The sequence below is a fragment of the Leptosomus discolor genome, chromosome 1, assembly GCF_034619465.1.
Source record: "Leptosomus discolor isolate bLepDis1 chromosome 1, bLepDis1.hap2, whole genome shotgun sequence".
Taxonomy (NCBI): domain Eukaryota; kingdom Metazoa; phylum Chordata; class Aves; order Leptosomiformes; family Leptosomidae; genus Leptosomus; species Leptosomus discolor.
The window spans coordinates 31,102,751-31,117,334 of NC_141391.1; the positions used below are offsets into that span (position 1 = coordinate 31,102,751).

General features: G+C 39.6%; 1 protein-coding gene across 1 annotated transcript in view; it reads right to left on the reverse strand.

Annotated features, from left to right (window-relative positions):
• RB1 (RB transcriptional corepressor 1) overlaps nt 1-14,584 on the reverse strand; it is an 84,220-nt gene that overhangs the window by 37,858 nt on the left and 31,778 nt on the right. Inside the window, exons 14-17 of the mRNA XM_086476511.1 lie at nt 14,087-14,143; nt 13,967-13,998; nt 13,813-13,889; nt 13,403-13,605 (exon numbers count right to left, since the gene is read on the reverse strand). Of these exons, the coding sequence (XP_086332637.1) occupies nt 13,403-13,605; nt 13,813-13,889; nt 13,967-13,998; nt 14,087-14,143 (369 nt within the window). The remainder of the gene's footprint in view (nt 1-13,402; nt 13,606-13,812; nt 13,890-13,966; nt 13,999-14,086; nt 14,144-14,584) is intronic.

The window sequence follows — 14,584 nt, forward strand, 5'->3', positions numbered from 1 at the left end:
TGAGAAATTCCTGATCTGACTGATTCAGGAGAGGGGGAGTGAACCTGTACCTCCCACAAAAGTTGTTATAAAGCCAAGCTACCAGCTATTCAGGACTGGATGAGGTTTTCTCCACCTTTTCTGGTTCTGCAACAAGATTATCCTGGAGAGCTGCGGATGGAGTAATGTTTTCATGGGTACATTCCTGAATAGCTGCACTCCTTCCCTCCTGCCTTTGATACCAACTCTTCTGTCCCTCTGGTAAGAGCTTATGCCGAAATTTAAATCTAGATGAGGAGTTATGTTCCTAAGTCATGCCTACCTATGCATCCCAAATAAAAAAGGCTTATATTGTCGGAGCTCCTGAGCATCTGAATGTGTTGCACCCAGTACTTCCTAAAAGTACTTTATTTTTACTCATATGCCTGTAAGAGGGGGTTAGGGGGGTAGTTTTTGGATCAAAACTTACAAATTTGTCCTTCGTAGTCTGGTTGCTTCACCTTCAGAGTGCAGATACCGCACCCTTACCATAAAAATAAAAACAGTGTAAATTTAGTTGATTTTAAGCATTTTTTTTGTTCTAAACCAAGGTAGGCAGCCACTGGCAAGTAAATAACTAACCAGCAGTTTCAAAAGACAAGGAAAAAGAAACAAACTTTCTATCAACACCTTCGATTTACCTCAACATACTATTACTTTAAAAGCAAGAGACTTCTCATTTTATGCTTTTTATGTTCAGCTTGAAATTTTAATTTCTGGCTTTCTCAGGAACAGAATGCAAGTCAAAATTTGTTTCACTCAGTATACATGTCTTTGATATTTAAAGAAATACCGATACCAAGTGCAATATGTCTTATTTCATCTGAAAGTGCTTAAAAAACCCACACAGGTGATAGATACTTCAGGCAGGTAAGAAAACCTTAACTGGAATCAACCTCCAAACTTTTATTTCTTAAGAAAGTAACCTCAGTCATAGAAATGCAAAGATTGAAAAACAGCTCGCGAGATCAGGTAGATGATACGAATGGCCATACTGGGTCAGATCCCAAACATTCAGCTAATCTATAATCCTGCCTCCAACAGTGGCCAAGGCTGGATGCCTGGGGAAGAAGATAACAGTAGGAGAGGCATACAAGGCTTTCTCTCTCCCAAGTGCTGTCCCACTTCACCAGTTTTATCTCAGGACTTTCTGGGTCAGATGTGTTTTTGTTCAGCAACATCAAAAATTCTTCTTCTGTGAGCTTGTCCTGTCTCCCTTTGAACTCATGTAAACTTTTGAACATCCACAGCATTCTGCAGTAAAACATTCACATTGTGTGTGTGTGTGGAGGGGGAGCAAAACTAAAAAAAAAACAAACCTCCTTTTGTTTAGAATCCACTAGTTTCATTACTGCTGGCTTGTTTCTTTGGGAAGAGGCAAGCAGCCCATGATTGCCATTCAGCCTTCCTGTATCACTCCTGATTATACAGTCTTCCATCATTTCTTGCAAAAATGAAAGTGATTTTCTTTCATAATTTCAACCAGCACCATCGCCAAAGACGAGATTTTCAGAATTACATAAAGAACTCAGCTAAAATTACAGTGAACCCAGTGAGGTTCATTCTGAGACTGATAATTTTTAGATCCCACTTGAGCATAGTATCCTCTAGCACTATTTATTCTTTCAAGTTATGTTCTAGGAGTTTTATCAATGAATAGCAATTTGTTCATATTTTTCCAGCAGTAAATGTAATATTATAAGGTTCTTGAACCTGGGCAGACCTGTAAATCCTGATGAGTTCCCTTTTTTACTAGACTATTATCATTTATACCTCAGGGTTACTGGCATTTGAGCATCACTGACAAAATGAAAGAGGATACATTTCAAAAGCTAAGGCAAAATGTAAATCAGAATGATTCTAAATCTAGAAGCTGTAAATGCCTGGACTGTATTTGTTATCCAGTTATCAGAGTGCTGAAAAAAATGTGTAAATACTACTGACAATCACTGAATTAGCATGTTTTCAGAACATACTCAATAGAGCTCATTTAAGATGAATGCAAATTCAGAAAGCCACACTCGCAGTCTAATGCTTCTGCAAGAAGTCAGATAAAGAAGTTTGTTCTAATCCTCTAATTGTGCTTTGACATTGAAGCCTTTCACATTTCCCCTCCTCATCCAGTTCCTGTTATACAACTGCTTATAAAGTAAGCCTAGTTTTTCCTGTAAGAAAACTGAACTTATCACAAGATTAAAACAAACAAAAGAACCCTGCACACATCATTCGGTCTTCTATAAAAATCTACAATTTTGTTGGAAAACTAAAAATTCCAGAACTGAAAATTCAGATTTAGAATTATCTGCTCTATTTAAGAAGCAGTCAGTCCACTCTAGTCATATAAAAACTAAAGGCTGTCCTGCACTAAGAAGGGATATGTTTTCTACAGTTTAAACATGAGAATCAAACCACAAGCAATGACAAAGGAAGGCCTCTAACAAGTAGTTCCTATCTTTTTATGAAGAGATAAAAGAATACTTTTCCACACACATAGATTTACGATTTGCCCTAACTCCACCTTTTTTTTAAACAGTGAGTTGCTGCCTTAAAGAAAAAAAAATCTTAAATAACAATGTTAGTAACAGGAGGCACACAAAATTAATGCCATTATCTTGGGAATTATCAGTCTCTCTCACATGAAAACAACTGTGGCTATGTTAACCCTTCTGCTTTTCAGACAAATTCTGCAAAAATTGCTGCTTTATGAAAGGAAGTCAATTGTACACATTAGTTGCAAGTCTTCACCCTTCTGTAAAGTTATGCAACATCAGATATACTAATTTTTGGAAGTTTGTCCTGGTAAGCACTTTCTAAAAGCAATTATTAATGTAAGAAAAATTGAAGACACTCTTGATTACTAAGGAGTGACATTGAATTACAAAAAATCCACCATTCATCACAGCATGAAGAACTACACTTGACTGAAGTTGGAAGCATCTACAATAAAACTTTGATGCTTTTATGAAGTAACGAAAAAAGTACCCATAGCATTGCAGATATATCTTAATGGAGAAATTTGTTAAGTACATAGCAAAACATGGCAAAAACCCGAGAATACAGATGGTGAAGCAAGCACCAAAATATCTGCCTTTTCAGCCCTAACAAAAATATCTTTCATTAATGAAACAAAATCCATAAACTCTTGATCTACTTGTTTACTTAAGTTTTTTAACACTTTTTAGGTGTGAAAGAAACTACCACATATACTGCATGTTCACACAAAAGCTCCTGAGGGTGGGTAAACGCAAAAAAAAAAACCCAAAACAACAAAGCAGCAGCTATTTCCATCCAGATAAGATCTGTGAGTTCCTCTGAGCTGCTGAAGGTGCAACAGGCACAGATAGAGCACGCCAAATGCCAAGCACAGGCTCTGTTCTGGGCAGGCTAACTCCTGAACTGGAAGGACAGGGTGATGACAGTTCAGGTACTTACCAAAGCCAAGTTCAGACTAGGTACAGCCTAACTGGGTAAGCCTGAAGTCTCTGCTCAGGGGTTCAGAACACCACCCGCACAAGTCCTGACGTTAGTGGCACAGTGCTCAGCTGTACCACAGGCACCTACCAGCCTGCACCTAACCCATTCTGACAAGCAAACCCAACTCAAATGAAGAGCTCCAACAAAACCTAGAGGGATTACCTGTCTGGAGGGTGGTGAACGCTTATGCCTACTCAACAGCTACAAACAGGGCGATCCTCAGCCCTGACACGGACCTTTTATTACTGGAAAATTACTGTGATACAAACATATAATTGAAATACTACACATTTATACAGTATAAAAGCAGGGACAAAAGCACTTATTTGGCCTACAAAAAACAACCACCCCAAAACAATGAAACCCAGGCATTTAGGGCTACAATAACTTAAAGAAAATGCAGCAAGCAGAGAGGCAAAACCCCACTTCCAATGACATATAATTTGTCAGTCTGAGTTTGACAAGATACTGTTATCTCCTTAAGAGCTTGAAAACCGAGCATATAGCTGGGAAAATACCTCTACATTAGACTGTCTGTTTGGCACCTACTTTGCTTCCTAATAGAAGCTAATTCTGTGTTCCCTAGAAAAGTTAACCACGGAATGGCTCAAATAACACAGCAATAATGATAGAAAGAGCAATGAAAGCTTGTGGCAGTTATTCAGGACTGTGGTTCAGACAAGGATTCACAAAACTACAAAGTTAAAGAGCATAATTCCATCCAAGGAAGAAGCAGCAGGGATATGGTCGCAGAATTTAACCCGTAAGGAGACAGTCACATCAAATTTGCCCCAGTGCAGCAAGATTTCACAAAATTAAAGAACTGCAAGTATCTCTCCCTGCATTCTAATATATTTTTTCCTCGTGGGCAACCTTTAAACATTCCTACAAAGCATCTGCAATGTAGATATTGTAATGCTGCAGGACGAAAAGCTGAAATTCAAACTACCTAGAAATGAAGCAGGACTAAAATGAAAGTCCTACAGCCATGGTATGACCACCAAAATATTGGACAATATTACAAAAATTTGAAAAGGAAGGATTTCCAGAAAAATATTTCACTATTTTTTGTTAAAATGTTATTAACGATCCAGGCAACCTTAAGGGAAAAAAAGACTAAAAAAAGTATGTCATGTTACCTGTCTTACCTCTGTGACTAACTCTGTATTTGGGATCAGTGTAGACACAGGCAAGATAGCTCTACACTGCACCGACAGAGCTGCAGGCTCCACTGAGCACAGGCTATAAAACACAGCTACCCATTACAGCTGTAAATCTATAGCCAGTGAGATCATGACACAGCATCTGCTTCTGTAGCCGCACTGGTAACAGTGCAAGACCTTCGCATGAACAGAAACCACAACACTGACTATAGGTGAGATACATAGCGCAAGTAGCCACCTAAAGCAAAATGAGGCATAATTAAACAACTACCTCTTGCTAACGTCCCCTTAATGCTGAAAGGAAGGGGGAAATGTAGTTATGGAAACTAACATGAAGTGTATGATTCACTTCTACTAAACTTACAGACAAACATTATACATCTAGTTTAGGTTTGTCATTGGGACAGATGCTCTCTACAGTCAGTGGAGAGAGGTACCTTCAAAAGTGAATAATCCCATTGTAAAATATCTGTTTAAGATAAATACAACAAATTGCTTTCTGGAAGTGTAGCTCTGTCTCAAGTATAGAGGGAACCTAAATACCCAAGTTATAGAAGTCTAATAATGTAGGACTCATACCCCATAATAAGAGAAACTCTATATTTGAAAGCAGTAGATGAACTAGAGAAAAACTTAAATCCTTCATCAAGAATGGCATCCAAATTTCACAGAATTAAAACTCCGCATAGTTGCTGTGTCTTAGGTAATCCCTTTGGTCGTGTTTGTACTTGAATCAAAATAGCATCTTAAGGGTTGGGCCAACTTAGTATACCCGCAACAGATAAATCAACTAATACAGTGCTAACGTAACCAGTATCTTACAACCCTGGTGAGTGTTTCATACACTTAGTGAGTGCCTACCAAGAAGCAAACACATGGCCAACACAGACAAAAGCAGGAAACACAGGACCTCAGCTTTAAGTGTTCTGGTTTCTCTTCCAGTAGCCTAGAGGATTTGCTGATGGTAACACCCAAGCATGAATAACAGCTTGAGTAATCTTCACAATAAATAGGAGTGGCAGGGAAGATTTTCTAAGTGATGGTGCAGACAGTGAAGACTATCACTTGGTATTCTTCCTGTTTTTTCAGTTTTCCTTCAGCTGTTAAGGCAGATAAAAGTTTCAAGCCTCAAAAAACACAGCACAATTCCTATACAAGAAAACTCATCAGAAGTACCAGAAGGGCATGGGAGAAACACTCTTGCATATTTTATTTACGCATTTTTAAATTCTGTGTGTATATATATGCTCAAACTAAAAGAGCATACAGATATTATATATATTTATATGATATTCTATGGTATATTCACAAATACCCCAAAAGTAACCATCTTACGGACTTCTAAGAATGTGCTTTGTATGGTAAAGGCAAAATCATAGAAGGCTCCAGCCACAGCTGTGACAACTGAAGTGTCAGAGCTAATTAATACCTTAGAAAACCAATTAGGCACATGCAGCAGAACGAGTATGATCCTTTAGCCCTATTACACCAAGCATCAGTGGTGGCAGCGACCTCTCTCTCTCTCATCACGCACACTTCTGGCACACACTCATGAGGTAAGCAGAAATATATTTAGTATGTACAGACAGAAAACCTCAAATCAATTCTCAGTTCCTTCTTTAAAGTTAAAGCTGCACCCTCCTAACATAACTTTTTGAAAGCAGCATGGCAAGTACATGAAATGGTGTAGTTGGGTGACCCTTAGCACGCTTTTCTCCCTTTAGGAAAAATCCTAGAAAATTCCACATTTCCCACAGCAACCTCCATGCTGAGACAGGATACTAGGTGCCTAAAACCCAGAAGATCACAGGAGATGGGTGATGTCTGCAAGAGCAATCTCACGCCTGCAATTCCTGAGGTGCCTGTCTTTATACCAGTGTAGCTCCCTAGGTGGTTCATATCCTGCCAGTGGGCGGGCTTGCAAATGTTGTCATTCTGGATACGCCAAGCATTTTTTTGTGCCTAAAGCTGTCCCTCATTCACAAATTAGGTATTCCTATATCTAAGGAAAGGCAAAATTTAGAGGCATGAAGGGAGTATGTCTGACATAGATTAGCTTTTCTAAGAGAAAATGGCGGCTGTGCAGAAACACGTATAACTCCTGGAGCCTAGAGGAGAGACAGTAAGGGAACGTGTGACTCATTTGCCAGCGCTGAAGTCACTCGTGGTTGAACCCATGACTACGTCTGCAGTCAGTAACACAACGAGCCACGGCCTGTCCTAAGGCCTTCAGGGCAAGTGGCAAAGCACAGCTTGCACCCACGCAGCTAAACTTTCTCCACTTCCAATCCACACCAGCAGTCGAAAATAGTCCCTGAGCTGCATCACGCCCCAAATCTTGCCTAGGCATTGTCCAGGAGTGTGGACAAATGCCAAAACATGCCAGGGAACATGTTACTGGCGCAACACCACCGATGACTGTGGAGCAATACTCAAGCCTGAACTATTGTCCCTTTGAGGCCCGTAGCACAGATGCAGCCCCAATACCCAGTCCTTGCTGCCTAGCCTTACCTGGTTGCTTTTCAACAAGGTTTTAGAGTCATTCTTCTAATACAACAGTAAACGATTTATCCAATAACCTATTGTAAAAATGTTGACAATATGACCACTCCTACTTCTTCCAGCTTTAAAATTACTTAAGATGTCGAAATCAAAGAGGACTTCAAGCTTCATGTAGACATGTACCTCCAGAAGAGGTAATAAACCTAATAGAAAACATTACTGAGAAGGATACATACCACAAGAAAATATACTAATTCCCATTGCTAGATGCTCAATTCCTCTTTACAAGGGGCACAGAAACCTAATTTGAAATGGTACACTGCATCCAAGGAAACTGGCACTAAACACTCAAGTATGGTGAGCTCCACAATAACTGTGTCCTTGTACAATCAGAGACTAGGAGGCTGCATAGTTAAGCTTGTACTATATCAAAGTACTAAGCAGTACTTGCTTATCTGTAACTTCTTACAGTTTTACCCTCACCTGGATTTGTCTAACGCTTTTTAAGCAAATCTTAAACATACCTATTTAGTATTTTTCTCCCTACCACACGATCAAAGAAGGTCTGCTGTTATTCCAGCTCAGTGAGTTTGTCATATTAATGCAATAAAATATATTCTTTGGGAATACACGGTTTTCCTAAGGAAGGCATTTCTGCCACAATGAGCTGTATAATTTTAAACCAGCAGAAGTCTTTGGTGTGGGATGAGGTATCTGAGCATAAACATTAACCACATAGTTGACAAATATTTATTGCAAACACAGAGTTATGTTAAATGAACGCTACGTGATAAAACAGTACTGTAGATTTCATTGCAAATGTTTAATTGACACAGAAACCACAAAGAAGCAGCAGCTGATAAAGGAGAAGCACTATGGAGCACAGTTTAGGCAATGCTACATGGAAGAAGTTATAAATAAAGCAAAGCATGCTTGCCTACTTCTGTTCATATTTTAACCATTAAGAGTAGTAACCTTGTAAAGCCATCTTTATCTTGCATTAGTTATTAAAACTCCAAACCACATTACAACAACAAATCACAACACATACTAATGCTGGTGCTCCTTCTTCCTTTGAAAAACACGAACACCAAGGAGGACAGCAAGCGTTAAAGAGCAATACAGCCAAAGAAGGCTAGGGTGTCAACAGCTGTAGAGCAAGGCACTGCTTTGGTTCAACAGCTGTTTGTCTCTCACACATAAACAAATACCAAAAAACCAGCTGAAGCTAGCAGACCAAATCAGACTGCAAATGAACTCCTTCAGCCTGCCACAGTGCACCTTCCCATTCTGTTCTGGGCTGTTGCAGCGCTGTAGAAGGCAACGCAGCTGCTCCTCATCCCTTTTAACAGCAAAAGCTACCACCTAAGTTTTTACAACTGCAGTCCTACAAGGAATACCCCCTGGACTCATGTGGATGACTTAACAACAGAACATTTTACCCTTTGTAGAGCTAACCAGGAAGGCGTGGCTGTGCTTCTTTCTCTAACCCACCTTACTGGGCTGGCATGAATTACCTTATCTCTGGACAAGGTTGCGGCTGGTCTGCAACTCCAGAACAGAACAAGACCCTTTCACTACCCCAGTCCTGGGCGGCTGAAGCTTGACGGAGCAGAAGGGCTTCACACATCTCATCTCTGGCCCACCAAAGGCTGGCTTGCAGAAGAAGTATTTTGTAGCATGACCCATACTATTTTAAGTATGACAAATGTGATGATGTGGAACATGTGTACACTCCACACTCTTCAGCTACTGTACATGTGAAAAGGCATTTGCAGGAAGCGCATTCTCTAAGCAGCACTATGAAACAAATCTAACACCTTGCTTGTTCCTCCCCATTCACAGCTTATGAGCAGACTGCAAGCTGAGAGGCAGGGAAATACAACTGCATTGCTTTGCAGATACAGGTACAAAGATGGATGCTCCAACTCCATAGGTGTGTACTTTCTTGAATGACACAGCCAAAAAAACCCCAAACCTAAGTCATACTGTTTCCAGAAACAAATGCATTTCAGGTATTATATATATATATTTCACTTTTAAAATAGACAGCAAAAATTGATAAGACTTCATATTTGATTTGCTTGCACTGAAAACCTGCTCTTCCTTGTTTCTTCCTAAAGCACAGCACCAAGCAGCGACACTTTAGTCAAATATGTGACATGGCAGTTGACAGAGCTTTCTCCAAGGGAAATTCAGAGACTCTGGAATTTGTTCACACAGCATTCATCTGAGATATTCAAAACAATTACTTTTTTGGCTGGCCACAAAAGAGATCAATTTGACAGAATTATGGAAAAAGCTGAGCATGAACTCTCAAGCTGGCAGGTAACAAGCTATCCCTTTCACAGGAAACAGATTTTAACTATGCCAGGGTTTAAATCATGTTTTATAAATAAGTTAAAAATGAAGCAATGGCTCTAGGCACCTTTCTTTTTGAGTATAAAGTAATTTCAGTTCCCCCTAAAGTTACAAAAATAAAATAGTGCCCAAAATACTGTAGTGAAATGAAGCTCAAATGTTCTACAGTAAAGAAATAATATTGTATGGTATATTACTATTTTGCTGATAACAATTATGCAGCATTATTAACATATTCTAAACTAATCTCCACATAATCTGCACCTGGAAGCATCATAACCTCACTGGATAAATGGGGCTTCTCCCATCAGGGTTCAATAAAGATTTAAGGAAAAGGAAGTACTTTCCACACGATTTAGTCAGTATGGGCACTTGGCCCTTTTCAAAATTAAGATTATCGAGAAGAACCTTCAACTTTTTTTCACCCTTTATGTTGTCTGGCTATGCTTTTTTTGTTAAAAGAAAAGATGACCTAGAATAGTTTCATCTTCTTCCTAAAGTACAGATGACTAAATCAGCCAGCTATGCAAAAGCAATAAACATATTCACAATGACTAGCAAAGGAATGATATATTATCTTCAGATACCAGTAAGAAACAGAATCCTTCACATTAATTCAATGCAGCTTCTAAAGTCAGATAAAGGTCAGATCCACTTAAGATTTCTTTCTTCAGAGAAATTATGCAAGGCGTTTTTCCTCACAAAAGCTCTGTGACAAGTAAAACTACAATAAATTCAAGCTATTCTGTATTCAATTGCTCAGCCCCTTTAAATCTCATACTGACGTCCTGCTTCCTAAAGCAGTCAGGGGAATGAGGAAAGACTAGACAACTACAGACCTGACTTTTCAAAGAACAGACAAGCCTTGTAATGAAATGTACTACCTGTGGGGGAAAGTAAGAATACATGGGAAATAACTGAGGGAATCAGAGCAGCATTATGCAAATATTTGTAAATAAGTATTTTTCCTATGTTTCTATTCATATTTACCCAGCTAGGATTTTTTTGCATAAGATTTACTCATTCCATGCTTTCCTTAATTTTTCTTCATTTTAACACTTTTTTTAAAAAAAATACATTCTCTAACCATATTAGGAAACTTGAACCTTCTTAAGATTCCACCTTATTTGGATTATCACGCAATTTGTTTAAAATGATCCCAAAGCAATCACATATGGTGAGATATTCTTTATGACTAAGCAGAAGTCATCTGGCTTTTCTCTCCCTTTTTATCAGGTGTTTAGTGGTAAGAGATATTCACTGGTATGAGCTACACTTCTCTAATTGCCTACTCCTTCTTGAAGGAATTACTAATTAAGCAGACACTTTGTAAACCTTGTATACCACTACATGGAGAACAATATCCAGGTAATGAACTGCAGAAGAACATGGTAAACCACTCCTTCATTCAGCAGCTGAACCTTTCTGGGACACCTGACCTCAACAGCCTTGCAAGTCAGCCACAGAAGCATTTTCTCCTGTTGCTAATAAGTTACACTTTTCAGACTAAACCAGCCAATATTTTGATGTGAGGCACGGGAGGGTTTCCTGCACTAGAGGACTCACAGCTTTATGTGTCTGTGTGCAGCCTTGCAACGCACAGGCCTCAGGTCCTTCACTGCGGTGACCCAGACACTCAGCAAGACATTTTAGCATGGATAATGTTTCACTGCTGCTCATCTCCTGACCCACCACTATGCAGTCTGCTGCTTACAGCTCGCAGCCTTTCCCTTATGGGCAGCTGGAGGAGGCCATGGAGGCCAGTGCAGAATCACAGGGTGCCTGTGCACAGGCTCCAGCTGCCCACAGCTGGCTGCCACAGCCTCCCTCAGCTTTTGAGGGAACCCTGCTGTGCCCTGTGCTGGTTTTGGCTGGGAAGGAGTTAATTTTCTTCATAGTAGCTCGTATGGGGCTATGTTTCGGATTTGTGCTGAAAACAGCATTGGTAACACAGGGATGTTTCAGTTACTGCTGAGCAGTGATTAGACAGAGCCAAGGCCCTTTCTGCTACTCACATCACCCCACCTGTGAGTGGGCTGGGGGTGCACAAGGAGTTGGGAGGGAACACAGCTGGGACAGCTGACCCCAACTGACCAAAGGGATCTCCCACACCATATGACATCATGCTCAGCTATATAAGCCACCTCAAAACAGTACTAAACATACACCTCTAGCAACTCAAGAATATAGATTCAACACATCAAAATACATTCTAACAGAGGACTCAACCTGAAATAATCCTGTGCTTGTTGACAACATCGTAATTTGTTTCCCAAAAGCCTGCAACTATTTGCAAACACAATGTTTCAGATTTTCCAGTCTGAAAGCCCAAATCCATATCAGACTATTTGCATATGATGCTTGAATTACTGGGTAGAAAATGGTAGATATAGCTTATTGCTGAACAGTAAGCTGACTTCAAACTGGTTTGCAGAAGGTAGCAGGAGCCACTTTTTGCTTGTAGAGAGTCAAACTTGGCTATCTGTACCTTTGCCTTTTGTCCTCTGAATGTTACAATTCTCAAATAAGCACTTTTTATATGCCTGCAAGCTTCTTCAAATACTGCCTGCCTCTTGAAATACTGCTTTATTTTCCCTGTTTCTGTAGGCTCTGGCAAAAGGCTCTTGGCCTCAAGTGCTTTCAGGTAATCTTATTCGAAGAACAGCAAAAGCACAAAGAAATCCATCCAGCAATGTCCCAAGACACTAAACATGCAAAAGCATTATAGAGGAAAAAACTTACACTCTGGTAGAGCAGCTATAGCACTACACCAGAAATCCTGGAGCACATACAGTGTCGTGGTGACGAGTGTAGAGCTGGATACACAAGTCCTGGCTCCCCCAGTGGAAAGGTCGCCTTTCCAACAGGGTGTATTCAGAGCCACATGTGCCCACTGACTCTGTCAGCAAGGAAAATCAAGTGGCAAGGGCTGGTTGGTACAAGATTCAGCTTGAAGCATAGCACTTGCTTCCACACGACCCTGAGGCCAGCAATGCTTCTCCTGAGCTAGAAACCTGATCACGGATGGGGCTCTCACTGCCCAGGCACGACAATGCTCCTTGAATCGAGCAGTATAACCCCACAGCCTGGTAAAGTAACACTCCTTACTAGAAAATTGTTAACTCTTCACTCTGAAGTCATGCACAAACCAAACGCAGATTACCCTGAAAACAAAACTTGCTTCGTGATTAAACTACCGCATTAGCTATGGCATATCCCATGTTTTTTAAACTTCCCAGAACTGTAAGATATGGGATGGGTTGCTTTATGCCTCTCTGGTCAAAATTACCAGTCTTTATAGTCTCCTGTTTTGTGGCATTAATAGTATATTTTTGGTTTATAAGTTAACACACAATATAAAAAAAAAGTTTGATTTACTGAGATCCAGTCTAAAAAAAAACAACCCAACCTCCCAGTATTTTACTTTAATGGCATCCAAAAATACCAAAGTGACTGAAGCGCAAAGGACAATGTGAATCAATATTTTAAGTACTATTAACAAACATACCAGATGCACAGGACTAAGGTCCTATTGCCAGGCGGGAATTGCAACTGGATAAAAATTAACTTACCAATAAAAGCATAGAATTTATTGCCTTGTCTTTGGCACCAAAATACCATTTAAGGGTATTACCCTTATGATTCATGCCAGACTAGTAAAATGATGTTGGCTTATAATCACATAAATCAGCAGAGCTATGTTGACTTCTTCTGATATACCCCTTTTTTTCAAGACCTGAAGACATGCCAAAACTAATTTTGGTTTGCTCTTGTAATTTATTTTGCTGAAATAAATCTCAGCAAGACCACAACTTATTTTACAGCGTTGGGTGTGATTTCCTTTTTCTAGATGTTCACGTTATACAAGGACAAGCATTACTTACAGATTGCCAAGCAAGAGACTCCATAATTCGATGTTCACAGCGTTCTAGATGCTTTATCATTTCCCTTGTTAGGCTTGGCTCCGCTTTAATAAAACTCTCAATCACCTTGTAGAAGTCAAAAGCTTTTAAATCAAATACATTGAGAATCCATGGGAAAGACAAGTCTGTTTCAGCACTGGTACCATCACTTTGTGAAGCATTTCCTGCAGGGAAGACGGACTAGTATTATCAAGAGTACTACATCCTTTCACTTCGGACGTTTTCCTTTTTGTATTTATTGAATTATTGCTAGTTCAGAAATTTCTGGGAACACTTTTTTTTTTTGCTATTACTATATTTTATGTATTAGAACAAATGGCAATAATTATCAATAAATAACAATGCTATTTAGCACTTTAGATTCAACTTACTGCCATATGTAGCCATGACAACCTCAACAGCACATGCCAGAAGAGATGTGTGGAAGATGTTATCATTCAGAAGTTTGCTAAGGAAAAAGAAAGTTATTAATACTTGTCCTAACGCTAAAACAGCAGACTTTGATAACAAGTTAGGGGCACGTACCTGAAATTCTGCACTGAGAGGCGCTCTTCCTCCTGAAATATATAAATCAAACCAAACTTGTGAATATTCTTAGTATTTGTAAATGCAATGCCAGTACTAAGCTACCAGTACTAAACTTACCGACTTTAGCATAGACTCCATTACTCTGTAATACAGACGTACTCCAAGCTTATATCTCTGTTAAAAAACAGAAGAAGTTCAAGAATATTACAAGAAGTTTTAACAGACTACAACAGGCAGACTCTCATGTTTTAATGACTCAGGACACTTCCATGTTTTGGAAGAGCCGCCGTGAAGAAGTCATTGTCCCCAGCTCCATTTACTAATACTACCAGAGCAGCCTCAAGGGTTTGTGCCAACCGCAACCACGTGAAGACAGATTAATCAAGTTTAGGTTGATTCACAGCTAACAGAACAAAAACCAGTGCTGACAGACAGGTGACTGTTGAGTACAAACTTGGTTGGATTTGCTTTCCAAAATCCTTGTAGAAAGCACAGCTGGCCTACTGATTTTGTAAGGAAGTGAGTCACCTTGTGCCATTTTAGGCTGTTACCTTAATGAATGCAAATACATGTTTCACTAAATGTATTTAGCCCAGCAATTTTCCCATTCTTGAT